The sequence below is a fragment of the Charadrius vociferus genome, unplaced genomic scaffold (genome assembly GCF_000708025.1).
Source record: "Charadrius vociferus isolate BGI_N301 unplaced genomic scaffold, ASM70802v2 scaffold332, whole genome shotgun sequence".
Lineage (NCBI taxonomy): Eukaryota > Metazoa > Chordata > Aves > Charadriiformes > Charadriidae > Charadrius > Charadrius vociferus.
The window spans coordinates 1,596,365-1,619,538 of NW_009647418.1; the positions used below are offsets into that span (position 1 = coordinate 1,596,365).

Here is a 23,174-nt window from a genome sequence, read left to right on the forward strand (position 1 = left end):
CTGATTTTTGCAGCTGCGGAGCCATTTAATCTTTGCCTGCGTGAGCACTTTCAAGGTCAGCCATGATGCAAAACTCAAGGCAACCCATCAGCTGCGTAAGAGCTGCTAATTTGCTTCGTTCCCTCTCCTGCCTCCCGATAACCGGTGCGGCAGATCCAGCAGCAGCGTGTCAAAACCCCGCGTTGCTCCTGGACGTCGCCCAGGCTGGCGTGGGGAGGGCAGAGGTTGATTTAGCTGTGCTGGCCCCAGGGGACAATCCATGACCCCTTGCTGGGGGCCGTCCCGCACCTCATCATCCTTAGCATCACCCCAGCGTTTTTCCAGTGTTAAGAGTTTCCATCAGAGTTGGAACAAACAAGCAAACAAGGGGAATGTGTTTTTTGGGCGCAGTCTCCCGTCAGAGCTTGTTGGTGCAGAGCTGAAGCCGTGGAAGGAAATCTGTCCGACGGGGTCTCTGCGGGAGGGTTGCTGCCCGCTGCGGCACCGCGCGGCGCTGGAGCCGGTGAGGCAAACTCGCTGTGTGCGATGCGAAGGGATGGGGGAGCAAAAAAAAAAAGATGGAAGCGCTGGAGCATTCGGCACAGCCCCGCTCCTCGTTTCTCACGCCTCCCTCCCTGCACAAGCAGGCAGACATCACTGCAGCTCCGTGCCTCGGTTTCCCTCATTGTTGGAGGCAAGTTAATGCTGTTTGCACAGAGGTGAGCGGTGAGTCGGTCACCTGCAACCCTCTCTGAGGCTCCTTGCGGGATGCACCACCCAGACAGAAACAGAAGACAGTGGTGTTGCGTGATCCAGCAGGGAGAAGCCTTTGGCAGCAATGTTTATAAATATATCTAATGAGATGGCCTCTGGTCTTTGTAGTGCAGCCCGGAACAACAGCGAGTCCTTCATAAATGTACCGCCAAAAAAGAGCAAAGGCAGAAATTGCCCCGTGCGTGGATTTATTAGGTTTTTCCCCCTCAGTGATCAATGCCACTTTGATTTCTGAAGCAGAGTCGAAGGACGTGGTTTGATGTTCGCGCCCTCGCTCAGAAGACGTTTGTGGATCCGAATATCTGCTCTGCAGGAGCCTTCAGCCCCGTCGCGTGGCTCTGCCTTCTGCCGACGCTGGTGCTGCCTGGAATTGGGAGCGCACGGGGATTCGGGGCTGTGCGGCTCGAGCTGGGGATACTGGAGTCTGTTCCCAGCCGGTAGCTGGTGTTTTGCGTCGGTAGGAGGAGTTAGGAGCGCCGCTTGCTAGCGCTGCCGTGGAAATCAAGGTCTATTTTTGCACCAAAGCGTTGAAGGCAAAGTCAAAGGGAATGAAGATGTAGCGCAGCTCTGGCAGTGCTCAGGGGCTCCGCGTGTATCCCGTACCTCTGGTAACTAATTAAGAGGGGAAAACAGAAGCTACAAAATTTACTATTAGGGCTGAGAATCAATGTGTTTCCTCCTTGGTAAACTAAACAGAGGCCACAAAACTGAGTGTGGCCGTGGGGTGCTGGAGAAGAAATCATCCCTGTCCCAACTCCTGCTTGCCTTTCCTCCAGCAGCCAAACTTGATGGTGGAGGTGGTGGTTGTTGAAGACCCCACGCCCAAGGAATTGCTGTCCTAAATAAACCTGCTAATTATTGGGTTCCAGTGTGACAGCAGTGCCCCCAGGCCCTGCGCCGGGTCCCCAGGCACGGGCAGGCTGGATCCCCCGGCACGCTGCCGGGGCGGAGGTGCAGCCTTGGCTGGAGGGACGTGGAGTCCCCAGGGCAGCGCGCGCTGCGGGATGGCTGTCCGTCCCCATGGGCGCCTCTGCAACCGTTTCAGTGATGCAGCGAGAAGAGGGTTTGAGAAGTGAAAAATTTGGATACTTTCTGGGATGCTCTCCAGCCCCAGATTAAGCCAGGACTGCCCCCCCATCCTTCAGCATCCATCATCCTCCCATCCATCACTTAGAAGTGAGCCGGACCCTCTGTCCCTTCCCAAACAGGGTCTTTTGCTGCTGGTTAGGTTTAGGGATTTACAGGGGGAGGAGGGTGGTTTCTGCCCTCCCCACTGGCCAGGCAGGGAGCGGAGTGAGGAAGCAGCAAGGGTGTCTTTTCCTTCTGCTAAATCCTGCCAGACATGCCTACATGAGACTGTTAAGCTCCTGATCACTAATTACACACCGCAGCTCTGCCTTTAATCGGGATAAAAGAGTGAAGGAAACTCCTTTGCCCCCGGTCTCTACCTTTAACCTAGAGATTTTATTGCTGTGAATATTAGGAAGAGGAAAAACGGTAGGAGCTCGGCTCTCAGGTTCGTGCAGACTCCGGGAGCTCGTGCAGCCTTTCCAGCTCCTTACTGCTTCGGCCCCGCTTCCCTTTGAGCAATGATTTCACGCTGCCTTTAGAAAGCAGAAAGAAGAAGAGAGCAGGGGGGTGTCTGGGCGGACGCCGGGTCGGTTGTGGTTGCAGTGGCCGGTTTCTCTCTTGAGGTCCCAAATCTGCCAAGTGGCTGAACTTTCCTGGCTGGTTTGTTTGCAGCTTTGTTAGGCACGGCTCCAAGGGAGCAGGAGGTCAGGAGATATGTGCTACAAGCCCTGCCGCAATCCTGCCTCCGTATCGGTGCCTCGGAGCCCGGGGTGAATAACCCCTGGGGACCGTGTGGGCGCTCACAGCTCCCTCGCTGCTGGCCCTGGGGACCGGGGCGGCTCCGGGTGGCAGAGCTTGGCCCGAGGCCCCCAACTCTTGAGACCCCATTGGGTTTTTGCAGATCGAAAGGTAAAAATAATCAAAAAACAGCCTGGCCCGTGGGTAAATGCAGAGCTGAAATTCTGTCCACGTTCAGTGCACAGGAAAGGTTTGCAGAAACAGGAGTTTATAATTTTAGTTCTCAACTTTAGTCCTGGTTTTACCAACAGGTATGGGCGACGTTCCTCATGTTGGAGGGTTTGTTGGTCTTTAAAGCTGGCACAAGGTCCCTGGAGAACCACATTTGCTGCTCTGAAGTTGATGCAGTTGGGAGTTAAGGTGGAGACTACGCAGCGAACTCCTTTGGGCGTGGGGAGATCCAGGCGTGGGATTTGAGCCGCCTTGATAATCGCATCTCATCTTTTTTTGTTTGTTTGTTTTTCCTTTACAGAAACCAGGCAATGCGGAAAAAGTTAATTTTGTACTTTAAGAGGAGAAATCATGCTCGCAAACAGTGGGTAAGTGATTCCCTTATACCTTATTTTATATGTATAAAGCAGCGTAATTTATTATGTGAGAAAGAAGATGATGTTTTCCAGCAGAGAGGTGCTGGTGCTCAGTACGTTCCTGTTGCATTGCTGTGGCGTCTCTTACACTTAAAATAACTTGGATATAAAGGAGAGGTCCCCGCTCCTGCTGCAGGCAGCACCTCCCTCCGCTCATCCCCCCTGCAGAGCAAACACGGGGGGGTTGGCTTAATCTCAGTGGAGCCCTTCATTGATCTCAGAGAGCCCATTCACAGCGTAAATGTCTATTTTGTGAGTAATTGAACCCTAAGAGAGGTGTGAAGCAACCTGACTCTGCTTCCGATAAATGGTCTGAAGTCTGATATGACTCCTTCCATCTGACCACAGAGCGATGTTCTAGGAATTTGTGGTTTAAAACAACAATCAAGCTCTGCACCAGTTCATTTCTAGGCAGCTTTGCCTGCAAGAGAGTTCCAGTGTCCTTCAAGGAGATGGTTCTTGGTTAGGTAAGGGGGAAGGTGGGCTTTATTCTGAGACTTCAAAGGCGTTTGTTCCAAGTCCCTAGTAAATAGAGGAGAAAGTTCAAGTGGGATTTACAGAATTTATACATTTTTGGCACGGATAGTTGCCTGCAGTAGTCGCCGGTGGGGGCTGGGAAGCGAAACCAGCACAGAAAGGGAAATGTCAGAAGCGACCAACAGCCCCCAGTGGGAAGGTGGATTTTGCAGTGTCTTTCCGTGAAGGGTGATTCAATTCACGGCACGGGGCTTCGTGTTTTACGTGGAAGCCGTAAATACCAGTGCCTGACTTGGAGTCCCTGTCCTGGGACAGGCTGGGGGGCCCTGTCCTGGGACGGGCTCGCGTGCCGCCGTCAGCGTCTTAAGTTGCCAATGGTGCAGGTTTTCAGAGCGTCTTTGGTGCTGGTTTAGGACAGAAGTGCTCTTTGCTGGGAGATATTATTGGAAAAATTCAAAGTAATGAGCCTGGGAAGTGGTTTGAAGGCTCTGCCTTTAAAAGCAGCTTTGAATACAGACATTTCTGAGCCAGTGATCAAATTATTTTCTTATTTATGGTGAACAAAGCACGTTCCTTTTCTTTCCCATGCTTCGTTTTTTCCCTCACTTTTGTAGCAAGATTGCTACAAAAGCCACAGATCCTGCACTCCAAAGGGATGGTTGTGTCTCCCCTTTGTGTCCGAATACTTGCATGTTTAGTCTTTTCCATCATAACTTTTTCTTCCAGGTTTCTAGCAAGGGGCTTGTACCTTATACCCGGCGTGGTGGTCGGTGCTGCTCAGGGCACCTTGCCCGCCGCAGCTGAGGACTTCTGCCGTTGTGGGAAGCGCATCAGTATTTCCTTCCTCAAAACAGGGATTGCAAAGCATCGTGTGGTTTTATTGGAGCCAGAAAGGAACTGCCCAGGAGCTGCTTTCTGGTGGAAACGTCCGGTTACTGGGCTAAAACTAGAGTGAGTCGCTCTGTTGTGAATATCAAGGAGCTGGGGAAAAAGGTTTAATTAGGCTGCGAGAGCACAGTTCCTAAAATACGGCGTGCAGTAAAGTCGCCTGTCATGCAAAATAGGTGAATTTCTGCCAGCCAGTTTATTCAGTGTCCTTGAAAGGGGATTTTTCAGTTTAGGGAAGCATTTTGCCTATTCTACAAAATAGGCAACATACGGTTGCTGAATTTGCAAAGTGAATCCATTTGCTGATTCTGTTTGCAAAATGGGTACGCTTAGCTATTTTTCTGCCTATTTTGTAGCAGACCCTATTTTTAGCAAAGCCCATCTACGTGCCAACGTTTCTTTCTGGCTCTTTTACTTTCTGGGCTATCGTCGCTGCCCCGGGCTGGCTGGAGCAGGGTCAGAGCTCGGTGCCTGCAGGGTCCAGCCCCGAGAGCCCCAGCAGAGCATCTGCAGGGCTTCCTCCTGCCTCCACCGTGGTCGGCACAGAAGACATTTAATTGCCGTCAGGGGTTGATGCTGCAGAGAGAGAAGGGGAAAGGGAGCTGTTCTGGCTGTAAGAGGTTTGTCTCCATCAGCCAGGGAGACAAAACCGTGGGGCTTGCGTAGGAATTGGACTGGTTCCTCCCGTCACCTTCTCTTTTCCCCTCCCCTCCGGAGAGCTGCTCCGTTCCCTGGAGCTGTGAGAGCGTGGGCTGCGGGAGGGCTCGGGCTTGGCACAGCCTACAAACTGCCTTCAGCTGCTACGGCGGCGTTACTATTCATCCATTTTTAGATACGCATGTCAGGTCCGATTTGGCTCGCCATCACTTACTTGTGTGATTGAGAGGCTGATGGGCTGCTGAGCCCAGCCGGGAAGAGGAGCGGAGGAAGCACCGATGCTAAAAGCCAGCACAGACGGTCGCTCAGGAATGGACACGCTTGCTTAAGGCTGCTCAGAGGATGCTTGAAGAAGGAATAGATGCCTCTACTGCTGAAGTGCCTGACCGGGAGCTTCTCCTGGTGATGAAGCTGTGAAGATCTGGGGAATGCACCGTGCTATAAGGTGCCTGTAATCTTGGCTTTTGAAGGATGGCAAAAGATTGCAGGGGGCACGTGTCCCGACCGGACGAAGGAGTGCTAGACAGGGATGCTGCAGACCAGCCCCGCTCTGGTGGGGTTTGAAGCTTGCGTGGCAGAAAGGATCTCCTTGCTCCATGGTGGGAAGGGGCTTTAAGAATGCGGATGTAAGTCAGAAGTACTCGGCCGGTCCGTGACAGAGCTGTGCTCTGGAGGGCTGAGTTGTGTGAGCAGGGAGCTTTGGTGCTGCCGGCGTGTGAGCACACTGCTGGGGAAGTCAAGAGTGTGACGTTGTTGTTGCTTTTTCCACCTGCAAATGCCAGTTCCTTAAATAAGGATATTCTGGATAAAGATTTCATCAAGTTGTCCAAAGAGAGGAGGAAAAGGAAGAAAAAGAGCCACCCTTCCAGCTGTGAAACAGCTGGCGGCTGTGCCGGGGCAGCGGCGATGCAGGACCCAGCGCCGGCTCATTCCCACAGGGGATGAAAAACCTTTCAAAGCCTCGAAGCTTTGGACCAGAGCGAGCCCTCCTGCTGGGCTGTCCCCCGGCCGCGCCGCAGGCTGGCACGCAGCACGGGGCACCAGCTGCCTCCCGGAGTTGAGGCTTCCTAAACTTTGCAGGGTATTTTAAGCCTCTTCCCAAATGCGACACTCTGAAAGCAGGAGGATCTAGCAGATTTGCTGGCAGGGTGGGAGCTCTCGTTTTCAGGGGGCTGATAGCATCGCTCCAGGAGGGGTAAAAACGCGGCGGCTGTGATTTCTCTGAGATGCCGCGGTTTGTTGGCGCTACCTATAGCTCCTTGCCCGTGGCACGAGATTCCCCTTGGCAGCTTTCAGGGTGGTTTTATTTTGGTTCTCGTCCCTTGCTTTCATCTTATGGCTATTTCCTTTAGCTCCGATGAAACCCAAGCATCTCCTGTGCATCCGTGCGGGGAAGGAAAGCCTCTGGCTCCGGGTGTGCAAGTGGGAATTAATTTATTTGCAGGGGAGGGTGTTAGTCTGCATCAGCTGTGGTCTTTGAGATGCTTTGTCCACTCCATGTTATCGTCAAGGTGCCTCCAAAAGGCCACGGGATCACAGGACATGTTGCTGCGCTTGGGTTAACGCCAGGTCTGGGATGGCCGGACCAAACCCACGTGCCAGGATCGACGTGACACCGGCTGCGGGCTGCTGCGGGCACCTAGCACCAGTGCCGGGCTATGGAGCTGCTGGTGCTTGGGGTCCGTGGCACAACTGACCCGCTCAGCTCTGGGTAACCCAGCTGCCTACTGACCTGGAATTGGGCGTTTCCATCGGTTTGGGGATTTTTTTACCTCTCCCCGTATATTTTTTTTTTTTGGTGGCTGAGAGAGAGCGAGACGAGAGCAGAGCGCATCTGGGAAATCCTGTGGCCTTGGACTTCCCTCCAGTCATGGCGTGGCGATGGCAAGAGATGAGTTTAGTTCTTTGACATTTGGATTCCTCAGGTCTCTGCTGTGGTGACGAGTGCGGTGACGAGTGTGCCGGTGCCCAGTGTGTCAGTGCTGAGTGTGCTGGTGCTGAGCTGCCCGTTCTGGAAAGCGGCGTAGGGGGCAGGAGGGGACGTGGGGTTTGCCATTGATGATTTTGCAGAGCGACATCTGCTTTCGCTTCCTGGTTTGGGGCCTAGAAGGCATCTGTTCCACTCAAAATGAAACCTTAAAACCCCCTCCGGTCGCCCAGCTGCTTTCACGTGAGGCTGGGCCCCATCGCTCCTGTCACCGCTGCAGCCGTCGGGGACGGTGGCTGGGTGTCTTCTCGGTGTGGAACTCTCCTGTTCATGGGTATCCTTCTCCAGCAAGAGGCTGGCCGGAGGAGGGAGGAGCGATTCGGGGATGGGGAGGGGGTGGGGAGGGACTCATTTGTGTTGTAAATGATATTTTAATGTTGCGGTTACTGGGCTGGTCCCATCAATACCGGGGAGGAGCGTGGTGCTGGACCTGTGGGGGCGGCTGGGAGATGTGCTGTGAGGACGTCACCTGGGCAGACATGGCGTGGAAACCCCTCACGGCACCGCGTTTCGGCAGAGCCTGGGTCTGCCATCAGTGAGGATGCGCTCGTCCCACTCCTGGGCCAAAAAGGAGGAGCGGGAGCTGCCAAAACCCTTTAGTGTTAGTCCTCCTCCAGGATGGTGGAGGAGCTGGGAGCATCATGGCATGGCTGGGCCACCACACCACGGGGTCTCAGATGGGGTCAGGTGCTCAGCTCTTGGTTTCGGGGAGCCAGGCCTGTGTGCGGAGCTGCCCTGTGGCCCCAGTCCTGTCGGTGTTGCCGGCGCTGAGCCATGAGCTCCGGGGCCAGTGTGCATGGGTGGGAAGGGGTGGCCTGCTGGAGGCATCTCAGCAAGGTTCTACCCGGCACGGCAAGCTGGTGGCTCCAAAATTACAGCTCTGCACAGTGGGGACCTGCTGTCTTGCCCTCCTGTGTCCCCTCCCAAGGCCATCTTTTGGTCCCTTCTTGCTTGGTGGCCTCTGGCAAGCAAGTTGCCCACTCCCCGTGCGTGGCCAGCCGTGTCGGAGCAGGTGCTCCCTCCCCGGCACCGTGGCTTTGGTTGCCAAATCGAGCACCCAAGGCACTGGAGGATGCTCAGGCAGAAGGTGTGGTAGGTGAGCAAAGCCACGCTGGGTGAGTCCTGGTTTTCCCATTTTATATTGAGTCTTGAGGGGAAAAGCCTGAGGGTACCTGGTGGCCTGTCTTGAGAATTTACCCTTGGGTTGGTCTCAGACCCCGGAGCTTGTCCGTGTCCTAATAAACCATATTTATTTAAGCAACGTGACTCATGCTCAGCCTGAGCAGCCATCGAGGGAAAGGCCTGGGGGAGCTGCCCTTCCCAGGCACGTCTCCTGAGCTCCCTCTCTCCCTCTGCCCTTTCAGGAACAGAAGTTTTGCCAGCGCTACGACCAGCTGATGGAAGCCTGGGAAAAAAAAGTGGAGCGCATCGAAAATAACCCCCGGCGCCGTGCCAAAGAGAGCAAAGTGCGGGAATACTATGAGAAGCAATTCCCAGAGATCCGGAAGCAGCGGGAACTGCAAGAGCGCATGCAGAGGTTAGAGGAGAAGCGGTAGGAAGGGGCTGAGCTGGTATCGGACAGCCTTTCTCTTTTCTTTGGGGATGGGTGTGGGATTTGTTCGTGGGAGGAGCGGGCTGGGATGGCTGTCGGTCCCTTTTCTCCCCTTCTAGTCGCAGGCAGAAGCCAGCAGATAAGCAGCTTTGCTGCTTTTTTCCCCAGGGTAGCTCATCACGGTGCCAAGAGAGAAGGAAAAATGTCAGGAATGTGGTTGCCCATCTCCCCTCTGCGGATGTTCTCCCAGCTGGGAGCAAGGGGCAACTCATTTGTGCTGGCTGCCTGACCGGGACGGCACTAATTACTGCCTCACTGGTGGGCGCAAATGAAGATGTACAGGATTTGCAGATGAATTTGGTCATGTCGATGATTTAGTACACGCATTTCCTTTGATCGAAGCACTGGCAGGGAGAAGAAACATCTGCAGAGGTTATAGCAATGACTGCAAATGACTGGAAGGGAGCAAAGTGTCTCACTGAAAGGGATGTCCCCTGTCTCTCCCATCCACTGTCCATTTTCTCCTCCTCACTGGAAGTGCAATGGAGGGCATGTTGTTTCCTGCCAGGAGGAGGCACGATTTCATGATCTCCACCCTTCTTGCTGAAAATTCTCCCTTCTTCCCATTTGAGCCCCGGGATCGTGCCCAGGGACACCTGCTGTGCACACCAAAGCCTTGTGCCAGCATCCCGTCCTCATGCCCCACAAACAGCTGGATGGGTCCAAACTCCCTTATTGGTGGCTTTATTTTATCTTAAAGAGAAGGGGAGAAATGGTACTGAGAAATGTTTCAAGCTTTTATGTGTTTAATGAGAAAAGTTTTAATTCCTTGGGATGTGTGACTGTTACACTGGGTGATACTTGGGGGGGGGGTGTGGGGGTGTGGATGTCAATGGCTGGTTTTGATTTAAAAATTCCTGCAGCATTTGCAAACCAGATGCGGTGGCACAGTGCTGACAGCTCGGCGCTGACGCTGACGCCTTTATGCCATTGCTGGGGTGCCGTGGACAGGAGAAAATATGGGGGAGAGTATGGTTGGGGATGAAATGTCCTTCTGTTGTAGTGATCCGGGAGGTTGGCACAGGTAAGGAAGGTGGTTTGAAGCTTTCGACTGGTGAGCCGTAAACCTGGGGGACACAGGGGACGGTGCTCTCTGGGCAGGAGTAGGTGTTGTCAGAGCCCATGGGGCTGCAGCGGGCACTGTTCCCGCAGCATGGAATGGGGTGGCCTGGGTGAGGTGTTGGGATGTGGTCATTATGGAGGTCGACGACAAGGACAAGAGGGCCAGCAAGTTGTCGTGAATGTGGTTTGCTGCTTGTGAAACGGAGCAGCAGCGTCTTGAGTGTTTCACTGCGCTTTCCCAGCAGGGTAGGACAGAGGGGCAGCGGCGGGCTCTCCATGTCGGCCGCACGCAGCGAGCACGAGGTGTCAGAAATCATCGACGGGCTCTCGGAACAAGAGGTGAGACCAGGTTGTCCTTTCTCCTCCTCTTCACCTCTCACTCCGCTTTTCTCTGAGGAAGCCAGGAGAGTACCACCGGGTCCCATGTGAGGTCCCACAGTGAAATTGATACCAAATCCTGATACCCTCAGGCCACGCTGTGGTTGGTGAGGTTGCCGTGATGCCTAATATGCTTTCTGGAGAGGATCCAAAGTGAGGTGTTCATTTAATACCCAGCAGCATCTTTCCAGCCACCTGAGAGATGGAAGAGAGCTGTGCACTGGCTCTGCAGGAGCAAAACATGGAGCAGAGCACTCCAGGAACTAGTGGTGAGTGTGTAGGGTTTAGCAGCATTCGACCGCCTCTTGGGGACCTGAAGCCCCAGCCTGCTGCTCATCCTGGGCAGCACCCCACAAACACCTCCTGGCTGTTGGTTTAAACTGGAAGTGGAGGTGGGAAGGGAAGGGAGCCCACGCCCTGGCTGCTGGGTAGAGGGGTTTTTCTGTTTCTTTTTATTTTGAATGGGCTGTGCGGCTTGACACGGGGGAATCCTATGGAATGAATGGTTTGTACGTGAGCCAGTTGGCCCACATCTTCTGGGAGTGCTCCATTCATCTTGACACATCCCCGTGACCTTGGCTTCGTTTGGATCTGGTTTCACAAGGGTTCCACTCTCTTGGCACGGAGGCGAGCTGCAGTGAACGGATCGCGCTGGGGAGGGGAGAGCAGCCATTGCCCGGCAATAGCTGAGATGTTTGCTGCCTGTGCGGCACGGTTCGCTCCCTGCCCTGGGTCCCGGGCAGTTTGCTCTTAGCCAGTTAAGGCGACGACCCGGAGGACACAGAGCTCAGAAGCAGAGGGAAATTTCACAGTTCTGCAGAGGTCATGACCAAGGGGAGCGTTAGACGACTGCCTCCGACCTCCTGCACAGTGTGCTGCTGAACTCCACCCCGAGAGCCTTCTGCTGAGCCCCGAGGCGCCGCTTTGCTCGTCTCAGAGGAGACCTTAAGAGCTTTCAGCCCTTCCGCGGGGTTGGAAGGAGCAGGGAGGTGAGAGCTGGGGAGCATCGCTGGCGGCAGGGGCCAGCTCTCTGCCCCGACACATTGCTGGGGAGGAGAGAGGTCTGGCTGCAGGGTCTATCTGCAGCGCTCGGCACCCCGAGACCCCGCCAGGCGAAGGGAGAAGCCCTGCGCTCTCAGCTCCCTGCCGTGGCTCGGCACAGGGGCTTTCTCCTTTCTGCCGGGGCGGTCTGCGGTTGTCGGGGTCGATGCTCTGGCTGTAAGCTGTCCCTGACCTCCTACGATGAGGTGACACCCCCAAGGCATCTGAAGCAGGCGGTTGCTAAATGGGAGGCAACTTAGTGAGGATGAGGAACATGATGAAATGATTTGAAACGTCCATGTCTGTGTGGAGAGCTGTGTTTTAGGAAGAGGAGGTGGGGTCTGCTCAGTCGCAGTGGGGAAGCAGAGCGGCGCTGGGCAAGCCTGGGCCGGCAGCTTGATGGAAGGGTTGGACATTACTGTTCTCCCAGGAACCAGTGTCTAGCTGTAACTTAAAATAACAGCACTTGAGACCTGGCCTTCCTGGGTCAAGGGTTGGAATTTATGTCTGACCGGTGCCATCCCAGGTGACAGGGAGGGCTTGGAGTGACGGTGCTGCTAGCAAACAAAAGAGGGTGGCCAGAGCATCCCTTCATCCCCAGAGGGCGGACCTCTGCAGCCGGGACAGTCCCAGCGTTCCGGTAGGGGACAGGACAAATGAGACATCACATTAGCCACTCTTGCAAATACTTAAGGAAACCAGTGTGTCCTGTCTGTCCTGTCCTGGTGTGTGGCTGGAGCTCTGGATGAACTTTGAACTTGAATAGGATGGAGTAAAGGCACCAGATCATGTCCCAAAGTGTTGCAGTAAAAGGAAAGAAAGGAATGATGGCCCTGTTATGGTGACATTTGCAACATCCTGGAACAGTATTAGGTTTCCTGTGGAAGGGAAACATGTCGTCTCCCTCTGCCCACCCTTTCAGAAAGCTTTGCAGAGCTGACCCGCTTCCCTCGCAATTTGGGGTGGGGGACTGAACCTCCCCACGGCCATGGATTTGATGGCTGGGAAGGGGTTTGCACTCCCTGTGCCACCGCTGCTTTGACATCATGGTCAGGAGCTGTTTTGCTTAAGTCAGACATTTCCACGCGGTGCCTTAAAGCCTTTTACTTCAAAATGAAAGATTAATTGTTTCCTGGCTGACAGCGATAGCCTCTTTCAGCGTTTAATTTACAATTAGTCTAGCAATAAAGCTGTCTAGTGCTTGCTTTTGAATTCCCCTGTTCCTCCGCCTGTCCTTTCCTCTCGAACATCTGTCCCCTGCGGTCCCCACGGGCCCGTGGTGCTGACCAACTGTTCTCTCTGCTTTCCCCAAAGAACCTGGAGAAGCAGATGCGCCAGCTCGCTGTCATCCCGCCCATGCTCTACGATGCTGACCAGCAGCGCATTAAATTCATCAACATGAACGGCCTCATGGATGACCCTATGAAGGTCTACAAGGACCGGCAGGTGATGAACATGTGGAGTGAACAGGAGAAGGAGACCTTCCGGGAAAAGTGAGTGCATCCCACACACCTCTCTTTGCGTAGCCCTCGGGAAGCGTAGACAGGACCCGGTCAAGGCTTTGGCCGGGGCCCCAGCAACGCTAAGGTGTGAATTTCCCAAGGGCTTGTCCTGCCCCCCAGGGACACAGCCAGGGTCGCTGTGTTGCCTTGGACCTGGGAACAGGGTGGTGCACCTCCAGAGAAACCTCAGGCCTTTCTCTAGGGTTGGTGTGTCTGTGCCCACCTGCAGAGGTGTGGGAAGCTGCTGCTCGGGACAGAGCGAGAACTATAAGTTTTTCTGCTTCTGCATCCCCTGTTGTGTCAGCCAGTTTAAGGACAACACCAGTGGAACCCAGTGCTCCATACATGGTTACATTTTTGGATTACATGCTGTCCTTTGGGCACTGCGTGTCCAGGGGGATTCTCGGAGCTGTCAACATCCAACCCCCCCCTCCATGTAGGCCCCCTCAGGCTGCAGCTTCCAGCCGGTGTCCGTCCCTCAGCGCTCTGTCCTGCTGCCTGCAGGATTTGCCACCAGCTGCTGTTTCCATGGATGCATTCCCACGTAAGACACGTGCAAACTCTGGCTGCGCTGTTTTCTGCTGTTTGCAAGCAGTGCTGGAGAACAGCTTCGCTTTACCAGCTGAGATCACTTGGGGGATTGCTGATCCCTTCCCTGGGTGCCACCGCGCTGTCAGCCAGGCCGTGGGTCGCAGCTCAGTCTCCCATCCAGACTCCCCCACATCTCAGCCCAGCGGGGACCCAGATGTGTTTGCGTGGAGGACCAGAGCATCCTCGGTGTCCCCAGTGTGCCCTGTGTGTCTCTAAAAACAGAGCTGGAGTTCAACTTCCAGCAGGATGAGTTCTGCTGGGGCTCACTGCTCTGGACAGGAGGGACATGGGGGTACAGGGCTGCGCCAGAGCCACCTCATCCCTTGCAGCACTGCCTTAGTCTGGCCTCTGGACAATCATGAAATGGCTCCATGGATTACCAGCGGCCCACGGCCAGCCAGGCTGGAAGCCTCTCCATGTCCGGGATCCCTCCTCCTGTCCCTGCTCATGACAACTCCTCTTTGCAGCTGAAATAACTAATTGCCAAAACGGACCAAAAAAGAACAAAACAAGCAAACTGGCTCCAAGGCTTTGGTAGAGGAGAATCCTCATTGCTAATTAGCCTTAAAATGTGACACTCCAAACAGCAAGGCTTGCCCGCAAATGACGCAAAGGCTAATTACTTGGTCTTTAATGGCGGGGCCGTGCCTGGCTAATGGGGCTGGAAGAATCCACACCCAGCTCATGCATCCTGCTGTGCGTGGTGGTTTCTGTGTCATCACCGTGGGTGATGCGGAGCTTGAGGCATAAATACAGCAGGATTTCAGGGCTCTCTCAAAGCTCATTTTAAGAGATTGGTACTTGGGAGCCATAAGGAGGGCTAAGGGAGTCCTGCCCCGGTCCTGGTGCGCAGGTAGCTGAGCTGCCTGGTGTGCTGCAGCTTCTGGCCTGACTATTTAAGGTGAACCAGAGTTGTGTCATCCGTGATCATGACCCAGAGCTGGCCTCTTCTTAAGACTGTGAAAACCTGGCGCAACCTTTTGTTCAGCCCCGATGGCAGGTGGAGAACACAGCCAGGCACTGCAAGGCCAACAAGCTCCAGGTCTGAACTCATTCTAGCTGTTAAAACATAACCACAAGGAAGAGTCTGGTTTGATTTGCTTCTGGGCAGGACTTCGGGTCTCTTTATTGAGAGCCCATCACTAGCCTGCTCCCAGAGGGGCCGTGGTTGGCTGATGAAGGAGCAGGGATGGCTGCGGTACCCCTCGATCCCTGTCGTGCTGGGCACCGTGAGAACGCAGCATCCGTCCCTCATCATGGGACATGGCCTGACCCGTGAAAAACAGTGGGTTGTCATCTGGATTGCCCCTGACGCTGCGTTAGCGTCATTGACAACGTGGCCTTGAAAACCCTGTCCCTTGGTCAGCCCTTGGTTTGTGCTGTGCCCAGAGTGATGAGCCAGCTCCGGAGCTGTGCTCTGATCCCAGTCTATCTGAACAGCCCAGCTGATTTTCTCCCCTCCCCTGTCCCCAGCATTTCTGGTTTCTTTTTTCTTGTATTTATTTATTTAGTCACACGTCTTGAGGGATCTCCCTTGGTGTCTGTGTTATATCTGGAGGGGGGGAGGTTTTACCTTTCAAAACATTTGATGGTAGAAAGGCTGATAGAGACTTGGGTCCCCATTAAGCACCCAAGGATCACAGTCCCGTTGCTGTCCGTGCTCCCACCCTCCATGTCCTCCCCGTGTCACACTGTCACCTGCAAAAGCAGAGATGAGATCCCTTGCTCTGGTGACTGGTTACGGTGATAGAGCTCTCGCTTTGCCACCCAAACCAGGTGGGGGTCCTGTGTCAAGAAGGGCATTGGTGCGTGGCTGACAGCACCCATGTCCTGCTGCCGTGGCTGGAGTCGGTCAGGCTCTGGCTGAGCTCAGCTCGGTGCCGTGGCTGTGGGTTTGGCAGCGGGGCTGAGCAGCAAAGGCGGGAGGAGAGGGCTTGGCCAGCAGCCCCGGGGAAATTGCCGGCGGGGCTGGAGGCACCGAGCTGCTCGCCACATCCCGCACGCGTTGCGCCCACACCACAGCTCACCCACCTCCTGCCTCTCATCCATTTCCCCGGGGCAAAGAGCCGTCAGCTCCTGGGAGCCGGCAGAGCCACACGGGCCGAGCGGGGCTGGCCCTGGCCACTGGGCTCCCCGGGGCAGAACCAGTGCTGGTGGCAGCGTGTCCACTGGGGCCAGCGCTGCGCTCTAGCCCTGGCACAAGAGCCAGGCTCCCCACGCTTCGGTGATGCACTGGTTAACTCTGCTTCTGCCGGCGGGATCACCTCGTGCCAAGGGCTTGTTGGCCTTTGGTGCTTCCCCACCAGCTGGGCGAAGGGATTTGTTGGTAGGACACGTCTCTGTGCTCGGGGGCAGCATCTCCCCAACGGGTGATGCACCCTCACAGGCTGCCGGAGCTGCGGGTGAGCCTGCTGACAGCTCCTGGGCAGGAGGCGGCGTTCCTCGGAGCCGCTGTGCCACCGGGGATCTCTTGAGCAACTCAGCAACGTGGCAGCTCTGTGCTTCCTCCTGGGATTTAGCTTTCCCTTCCCGTCCTTCGCAGCTGCTCCCGATCGCCCAGCCGGGCTTGGGGTCCTGCTCAGCGGCGGGGGCTCCCCCAGCCACGCTGCGGGGTGCTCGTGCTCGGCCATTGACGGCGATTCCTTGCCAAATCCTGAGTCCTCAGCCAGGTGTGCAGCTGCCCTCCGTGCCCGTCCTGCCTTTGGTACGGGCTTGTGTGGCCGTGGGATGGAGCAGGGTGACGGGCAGCTGTCGGGCACTGCCAGCCCCCTGCCCGCTCCCACCCCATCGTCTGCGCATCAAAGCTTCCAACCAGCCCAGTTCCACTGGGTTAAATTTAAAGTTCCTGCCTTTCTGGGAAGCTGAGCAGCAGGCAAATATTTTCTCAACCCCCTGAGTCCCTCGGGGAACTGGCCTTGCTGCTCCGGGCGCGCAGGGCACGGCAGCCCGGCTGCGAGGGGGGGCGGAGCCAGCACCCACACTAACCCCCTCCCTCTTGCTCCCGCAGGTTCATGCAGCATCCAAAGAACTTCGGCCTGATCGCATCCTTTCTGGACAGGAAGGTAAGCCTCCCTGCCTGGCTTTAACCTGCCTGGCACTCTCTCTTCTCCATCGCACCGCTCCCTTTGGTGCTGGAGCGGCCGGCGGATGCTGGGCACCTGTGGGCGGTGGTGGCTCAGAGCCCCGGGCACGGTCCAGATGCCTCCCGGCTCCCTGCGGAGACTCGGGACTGACTCAGCTGCGGAGAGACAGGGAGCTCAGCGCCGCGAGATGTGTGAACGCATCTAGCCTGGCGCGTAGGCGTCGCAGCCCACCCCGTGATCTGCCTGGGGGAGCTGCTTTCCAGCATCTCCTGGAGGCGTGTTGCAGCAGCCAGGCTGTCGCACAGGAGGTGTGGGCACCCGGCTGCCCGGCGTAAAGCGGAGAGGGGTCCCCTCTTTGCTAAGGGGGTGCGTTTTGAGGGTGGGCTGAGTCCCAGTTCATCCAGAAGTTCGAGTTGGTGTCCTCTATGCACCTCTTGGTGTTTAGGAATAGTTTGCTCGCAGGAGGGCCTGACCTTTCCCAGCGCCTCTCTGTTGCGTTTCTTGGACTTTTCCTTTTTGCTGTTAATTGGGCCGATGGAAGAAAGGTTTGAAAAAGAGATCTGAAGGAAGAGCGAGTCTCTGATCCTCTTCTGAGCAAGCCGGGTACCTTCTGTGGGACAGGCCATACGGGCAGATCCCAGACAGACCTTGCCTGGAAGGACAGCGATGGACCAGGTGTTTTCCTGAGCAGGAAACACTCGAGAGCTGCTTCTTCTCCGGTCCTTGTAGTTAGTTGCATCCTCTGCCCATCTCATGCAGTGTTTCATCCGTGCAGCGTCCACTTGCTCTGGGGGAACCCCTCTGCTTTCCAGGGGTGGTCTGCAGATGTCCCTTCCAGCCTAAGTTATTCTCTGATCCTGCATGACTCAGGCAGGGGAAATAATTTATAAGACCTTGACTTGCCTGTCCAAAGCAGCGAGCGAGCAAAGGCCAGCAGCCACCGCGTGCTGCTGTTGTCGCCGTAAGATGCCAGGCTCTTTCCAGCCTTTCCCACTTGTTAAAGCCGAAAGTGGTGGGACTTGGATGATGCTCACGATCCAGTCTGTGTTCCAAGCTGTAAAATGTCTTCTAATTTTATTTGTACTCGTTTGTATATCAGGCTGTAATTATGATACAGAACACATCTATTATCCTGTTGGAGAGAGATGCAAAGTATGGCTCAATGTAATGAATTAATAGATTTTTAAATTGCATTATAAAAAAAATAGTGATCTTAGCCCTTGGAACAGATGACTGTAAGTTTTTGTGTTCGCGCGTGTGTGTATAATCAGGGCTAGATTAGAAAGAGATCCAATTAACACTTTAAAAGTTGCAATCTGTTTTTGCAAATGGTCCCACTCCCTGCGCAGGCACAGGGAGAGCGCAGCCCCCGTGCACCCCCGGGAGCACGCAGCAGCACCCCGCTCCCAGGCGCCTGCAGGTGTGACAGGTCTGTGGGGTTATTCCTCTTCATGCAACCGCTGATCCTGTACACGAAGGTGTAGCCTGAGACCAGTGTTTGGGCGCCCACCCAGTTCAGCGAAGGACATTTTCCCCAGCGTGACACGCTCTGTGCTGTTCAGGAGCAGAATACATCCCAGCCATGGCTCCTTGTTTTCCTAACGTGTCCGATCCGGGATGGCGCTTGCGGAGCCGACCGCTGGAGTTGGGAGTTCGGATGGGGCTCCTGAGCGCCGGCGTCTCAGTCTGTCTGCGAGAAAGTTGTGCGCGCTCGAGCCAGCGAGCTTAATGGCTGGAAATAACGCCAGCTGACAGTCGCGTGGCAGGTTGTGCCTCCCATAACCACAACAGAGGGTGACAGGCGGCTCTCCCTCTTTTGCCTTCAGTTGCCACAGTCATCTGAGGTCAACCCTTCCCCCTGCTTCGCTTCCAATGCGGGGTGCTGCCTGCTCTGCACCCCCATCTCCGTCTGGGCACCCCTGTGGGACGGCCCCGCTCTGTCCCTTGGAAGAGCTGAGCCTTTTTTAGGAGGGCAGCGTGCATTGCCCACCGCTTCCAGCTCCACCTTTGGGTGGCTTTGGGAGGGAGGCGTGGGGAAGCCTGTTTGGGCTGCAGATCTTCAGGAGTAGCAGGAGACCAGGCGATGGCGAGGCCTCAACGCTGCTCCTGGAAGAGTGCGCCCCGACAGCATGAGGGGCCGGGACCTGCTCTTCCCTGACTTGCCCGTGTCGTTGCAGACGGTGGCAGACTGCGTCCTCTATTACTACCTGACCAAGAAGAATGAGAATTACAAGAACCTTGTAAGAAGGAATTACCGGCGACGCGGGAAGAGCCAGGTAAGAGCTAAAGGAGCACGTGGAAACATCGTCCCTCGGGCCGTGCAAAGAGCTGCAGCGCTTTGCACTTGCGGCTTCTCAGCAACACTTTCTCTGAGCACCCCAAATGCTTCTCTTCTCCCCTCCCCACAAGGGGATCTTGCCTGCAGGCTGCGATGGGGCTGTGGTTTTTCTCTGCGTAGCTTTTCAGAACATGCTGTTTTCTGGCAGTTGATGTTTGTCCATCCCCGTCCAAGGTCACAGTAGCTTTAAAAAAGCAAACAACGAACCCGAGATGCTTGAAAAAGGGGGATGGAGTGAATGCAGAAAACCTGGTTTCGTGGCAGGAGTGGCACGGGGTTGCCGTGCGACCTGCGGCTCTGTAGGAGAACCAAGCAGGGCCCGTTTCTCTGTCCCCTCCGGAGGTGGCAGCCAGCGTGAGGATGGGGACAGGGCTCCTGGGGGCTGGGTGGGGGTGCTCCTGCCTTGCAGAGCCTGCCCAAGGCCCGTCCTACGGGCAAAGGTATGGGAGGAGAGTGACTTGGGTGGGAGTGACTTTTGGTGACCGCCTGAGCAGAGGCACGTAAATCTATCTGAAGTCCCGGAGGGTGTCTGAGATCCCCGCAGGGGCTGGCAGATTTGGCGCTGAAGCTGGAGGAGACCCTTAACCCTTTGGTTAAGGGCCAGGCAGGTACTTAGGGCACCGCGAAGTGCCTGGGGGTAGGTGACTGAATCAACCCTGGCCGTTACCGTGGCCAAGATGCAAATCTGGACGTGACCATGTCAGCGTTGCTGCTGGTACCACGATACCCAGATAAGTGCTGACCTTTTGGGCAGGTACCTTGTCCCCAGGAATGCTTTCAGCTGGAGGAAGTTCCTGCTGGTGGATCCCCAGGTCCATGAAGTGAGCGATTATCCACGTCATGAGGAGAGTGTGATGACCGCAAAGGGAGTATCTCTCCAGATAACGTGGGGATAGAGACGGAAAAACTGGTCTGGCTCGTGCCACCACTGACATCAGCAGCTCCTCACGCTGCATGGCCATAAAAAGCAGCACTCGGGTCCAGATACTGATTGGGAGGCAGATAGGTAGCCTTGCTCCAATTTGATTTCTGCAGCATTAAGACATCAGAATAGCTAGCACATGACGAATGTCATGGACGGGGCCCAGTTTTCCCTTCTTTTTTCAGAGACATTAGAGATGGATAAAGCCCTATTAGATTATCCAGTCCCTCTCCCAGCAAACACAGGGTGGTTCCCTCCAGTACATTTTTATAGTGTTTACCATGGTCTGTTTTGTTAGATCACAGCAACTGGAACATGAGGCCACATTTGTTTCTTGTTAGCGGTGGAGACATTTAGCACAGCTCATTCTGGTTTCAATGTTAAGTTGAGCAAGTAACAAGTGCGGAGGGAGAGAAACAATCCAACACTCTGCTCCGCGTCTACCTACCTACCCCAGCAGCCACCTGTGCCCAGCAGGTACTATTTGTATTTTGGTTTTTGAAAGTATCCAAAGCATCCTTGGCTGCAGAATTTCCCACGGCGCTTGCCCTCGCTGCTTAGTCTGGTCCGGCCGGGGTAGTTGTGATCATGTGCTGCCGTTCGGAGCCTCGTTCAGTGCCAGCCTTTGGAAGCGGGGACTTGCTGCGTCGTCCGTAATAAAAGGCAGGACTGTTTTTGCAAGTAGGAGACAGCAATATTTGTAAAACCTTGAGAGGCAGAGGCTGCCGGGCTCTGAGGGGAGCACATTGCACCTCCGCTGGAGCAGAGCTCGACCAGAACATTATGGATTTTGAAAGAAGTGTCAGATCCCTGAGTCTGGGCAGGGGGGGAAGTGAAGCAGTGAACATTTCCTGGGACTGTTTGATGCTCAGGTGGAAGGTGGGATGTTCAGACAAGCTTTAAGAGCCAAGGGCTGGCTGCACGAATAGCAGTAGGAGTGAGGTGCAGAACAAGAGCTGCTGCGTATGATCCAGCCTGGAGCGGCTCTCCCCCAGGGATGTTGGGGGTTCTCGAGATGCACGCTTTGTGCTGCGGTACCCACGGCTATTTCCGTACGTGGCTTGCATCCGTTTCCTGCGAGGCTGCGTGCAGAGGAGCGCTGGAAGAGCCTGCGGGCAGGCTTGGGAAGGACACGCTGCTGTGGAGGGGAGACAGCAGGGGCTGGTGGGGCAGCACGGCTGCGGCCCTGCTGCAGAGGGAGGCTGTGCTGGGGAGAGGGGCATTTTAGGGTGGGATTTTAAGGTAATAAGGCAGGAACATGTTGGTAAAAGTCCTGCCAGGAGCTGGTGGAAGCGGTGAAGGATCTCCACATCTCCCTTCATGGAACCAGCGTCTCCATGCGGATGGGACCTGCTTTCCCAGGCCAGGCTGGGTCAGTGTGTGGCTGTGCTGACTGGCACGGGAGAGGTTAGCTACTGGCGAACGCGGAGGGCTGGGATGGGGGGATGCTCCTGGTAGCATTTTTGCTCTAGTGAGTCCCTTCAGAAGCTGTTCAAACTCCGCTTGCGCCTGCAGAAGGTGTGCTTATTTGGGAGGAACCCACCCCATTGAGCCTCTTTGGGAGGAACCCATCCCGGAGGCTCGGCGGGCACCCCGGCTGCCCATCCTCCCTGCCTGTTCCCCAGGGGGTCCTGGATTATTTTGAACCCCATGCGGGTCCTTCCTGCTGTTGTCCACGTGGCCTTGCCAAGTGGGGGCTGTGGCTGGGGGGGGGGGGGGGGTCCCTTCAGAAGCTGTTCAAACTCCGCTTGCGCCTGCAGAAGGTGTGCTTATTTGGGAGGAACCCACCCCATTGAGCCTCTTTGGGAGGAACCCATCCCGGAGGCTCGGCGGGCACCCCGGCTGCCCATCCTCCCTGCCTGTTCCCCAGGGGGTCCTGGATTATTTTGAACCCCATGCGGGTCCTTCCTGCTGTTGTCCACGTGGCCTTGCCAAGTGGGGGCTGTGGCTGGGGAGCGGTGGCGTTGGGCCTCTCCGTCGGGGGCTCAGCCACCAGAGACGGTGATGGGATGAAGACCGGGAGAGACGGCGGGACAGCGTGGGGATGGGCAGCGTGCAGGGAGGAGACGGGGCTGCAAACACTAATTCCTGCAGCATCGGGAGACATGGCGCCGCGTTCCCGGCGCTGCCCACGCTCCGAGCCTGGATTTTCCTGCTGGTAAGGGTTCAAGGAGTTAAACGCCAAAAGTGAGATTTAATTGATTTAGAGGAGAGGAGGAGAGGTTGACTTTTATATCAGATGAGAGGAGCGGATGAGGTCTGATACAAATAGCATTTGAAGTGGCCCTATGCTGTTTTCTCGCTCCTTTTCTCACGGAGAGGTTGGTGGTCTTATTTGCTCTTGGAGGCTGCGGGGAGCTTGAGAGCGAAGTGGAGATAATTACATGTAGAAATAAAGCTACTCTGGTGTCAAGATTATCATTGTGGCCTACTTATTAAAAGTCCATTAAAAAATAAGAATCCCACTGCTCCCTGGCTGATGGTCCCCTGGCAAAGGATATTTCTCATAAAGCTGCTACTTATTGCTAAAAATCTCCTGCCAAGAGCGGCGACTTCACATGATTCTGCTTCCAGTTTGTCAGAAAACCGAGCAGCCGCCCGCTCGGAGGCAGAGCGCATGCTCCCGGCACGCCGCCTTCCCCAGCGCCGATGAATGAAAGGCGCTCACATCTGATGGATCATTATGCATAATATTCAGGCTCCCGAGATGAAGATCCTTTCTAAAATAATCCTCTACGTTCGGGTATGAAAAATGCCATTTAACCCTGAAAGGGGGGAATCAATGGGGAGAGGAATAACTTCCAAGCGTGTAATTTCTCATTGAAAAAAAAAAAAAAAAAAAAGTTTGAGTGATGGTAAAATGATCTGATCCAATATTTAATGTGCAGTAATAAGCATAAATTTGCATGAGCTTGTAATGAAAGGGCCTTGCATGGATGTGTCGCCTGGGGGGCTGTCGCAGTCGCTCTTCAGGGTATTTCAAAGAGCGTTTCTCTGCGAACACCCCTTATTCTGGAGTGAGGGGCTCCAAAATTAAAGCTAGGCAATTAGCGCCATGTGCTTCGTTATTTGGGCAAGCTGTTCAGCCGGGCTGTGGTAGCGCAAGGTTGGACTGAAACCGTGCTGGAACGCAAGTGACTCTATTTCAATGTAATTATTCCATGCGGAGTGCGGGGTTCTTATTCCAGAATAAATTCGCTTTGATTTTGGAGTAGCGTTGCCCACATGGCAGTGCCCACATGGACCGGTTACACTTCCTGCGGTGGTGACGGTGAATTCGCAGGGGGAAAAGCTGTCGGGGTGCCGTGCGGTGCCGGGGGGGGGAGGTGGGTGGCCGTCCCGTAAGGCAAAGCCGCCGGTGCTCTCGCCGCCGGCAGCGGGTCAGGCGGCAGCAGCGATGGGCGGCCGGAGGGGCCGCCTGCCCGCC

General features: G+C 55.3%; 1 protein-coding gene across 1 annotated transcript in view; it reads left to right on the forward strand.

Annotated features, from left to right (window-relative positions):
* Positions 1 to 23,174, forward strand: part of NCOR2 (nuclear receptor corepressor 2) — a 194,166-nt gene that overhangs the window by 83,519 nt on the left and 87,473 nt on the right. Inside the window, exons 8-13 of the mRNA XM_009880331.1 lie at positions 3,095 to 3,161; positions 8,583 to 8,755; positions 10,138 to 10,231; positions 12,626 to 12,804; positions 16,412 to 16,466; positions 18,665 to 18,763. Of these exons, the coding sequence (XP_009878633.1) occupies positions 3,095 to 3,161; positions 8,583 to 8,755; positions 10,138 to 10,231; positions 12,626 to 12,804; positions 16,412 to 16,466; positions 18,665 to 18,763 (667 nt within the window). The remainder of the gene's footprint in view (positions 1 to 3,094; positions 3,162 to 8,582; positions 8,756 to 10,137; positions 10,232 to 12,625; positions 12,805 to 16,411; positions 16,467 to 18,664; positions 18,764 to 23,174) is intronic.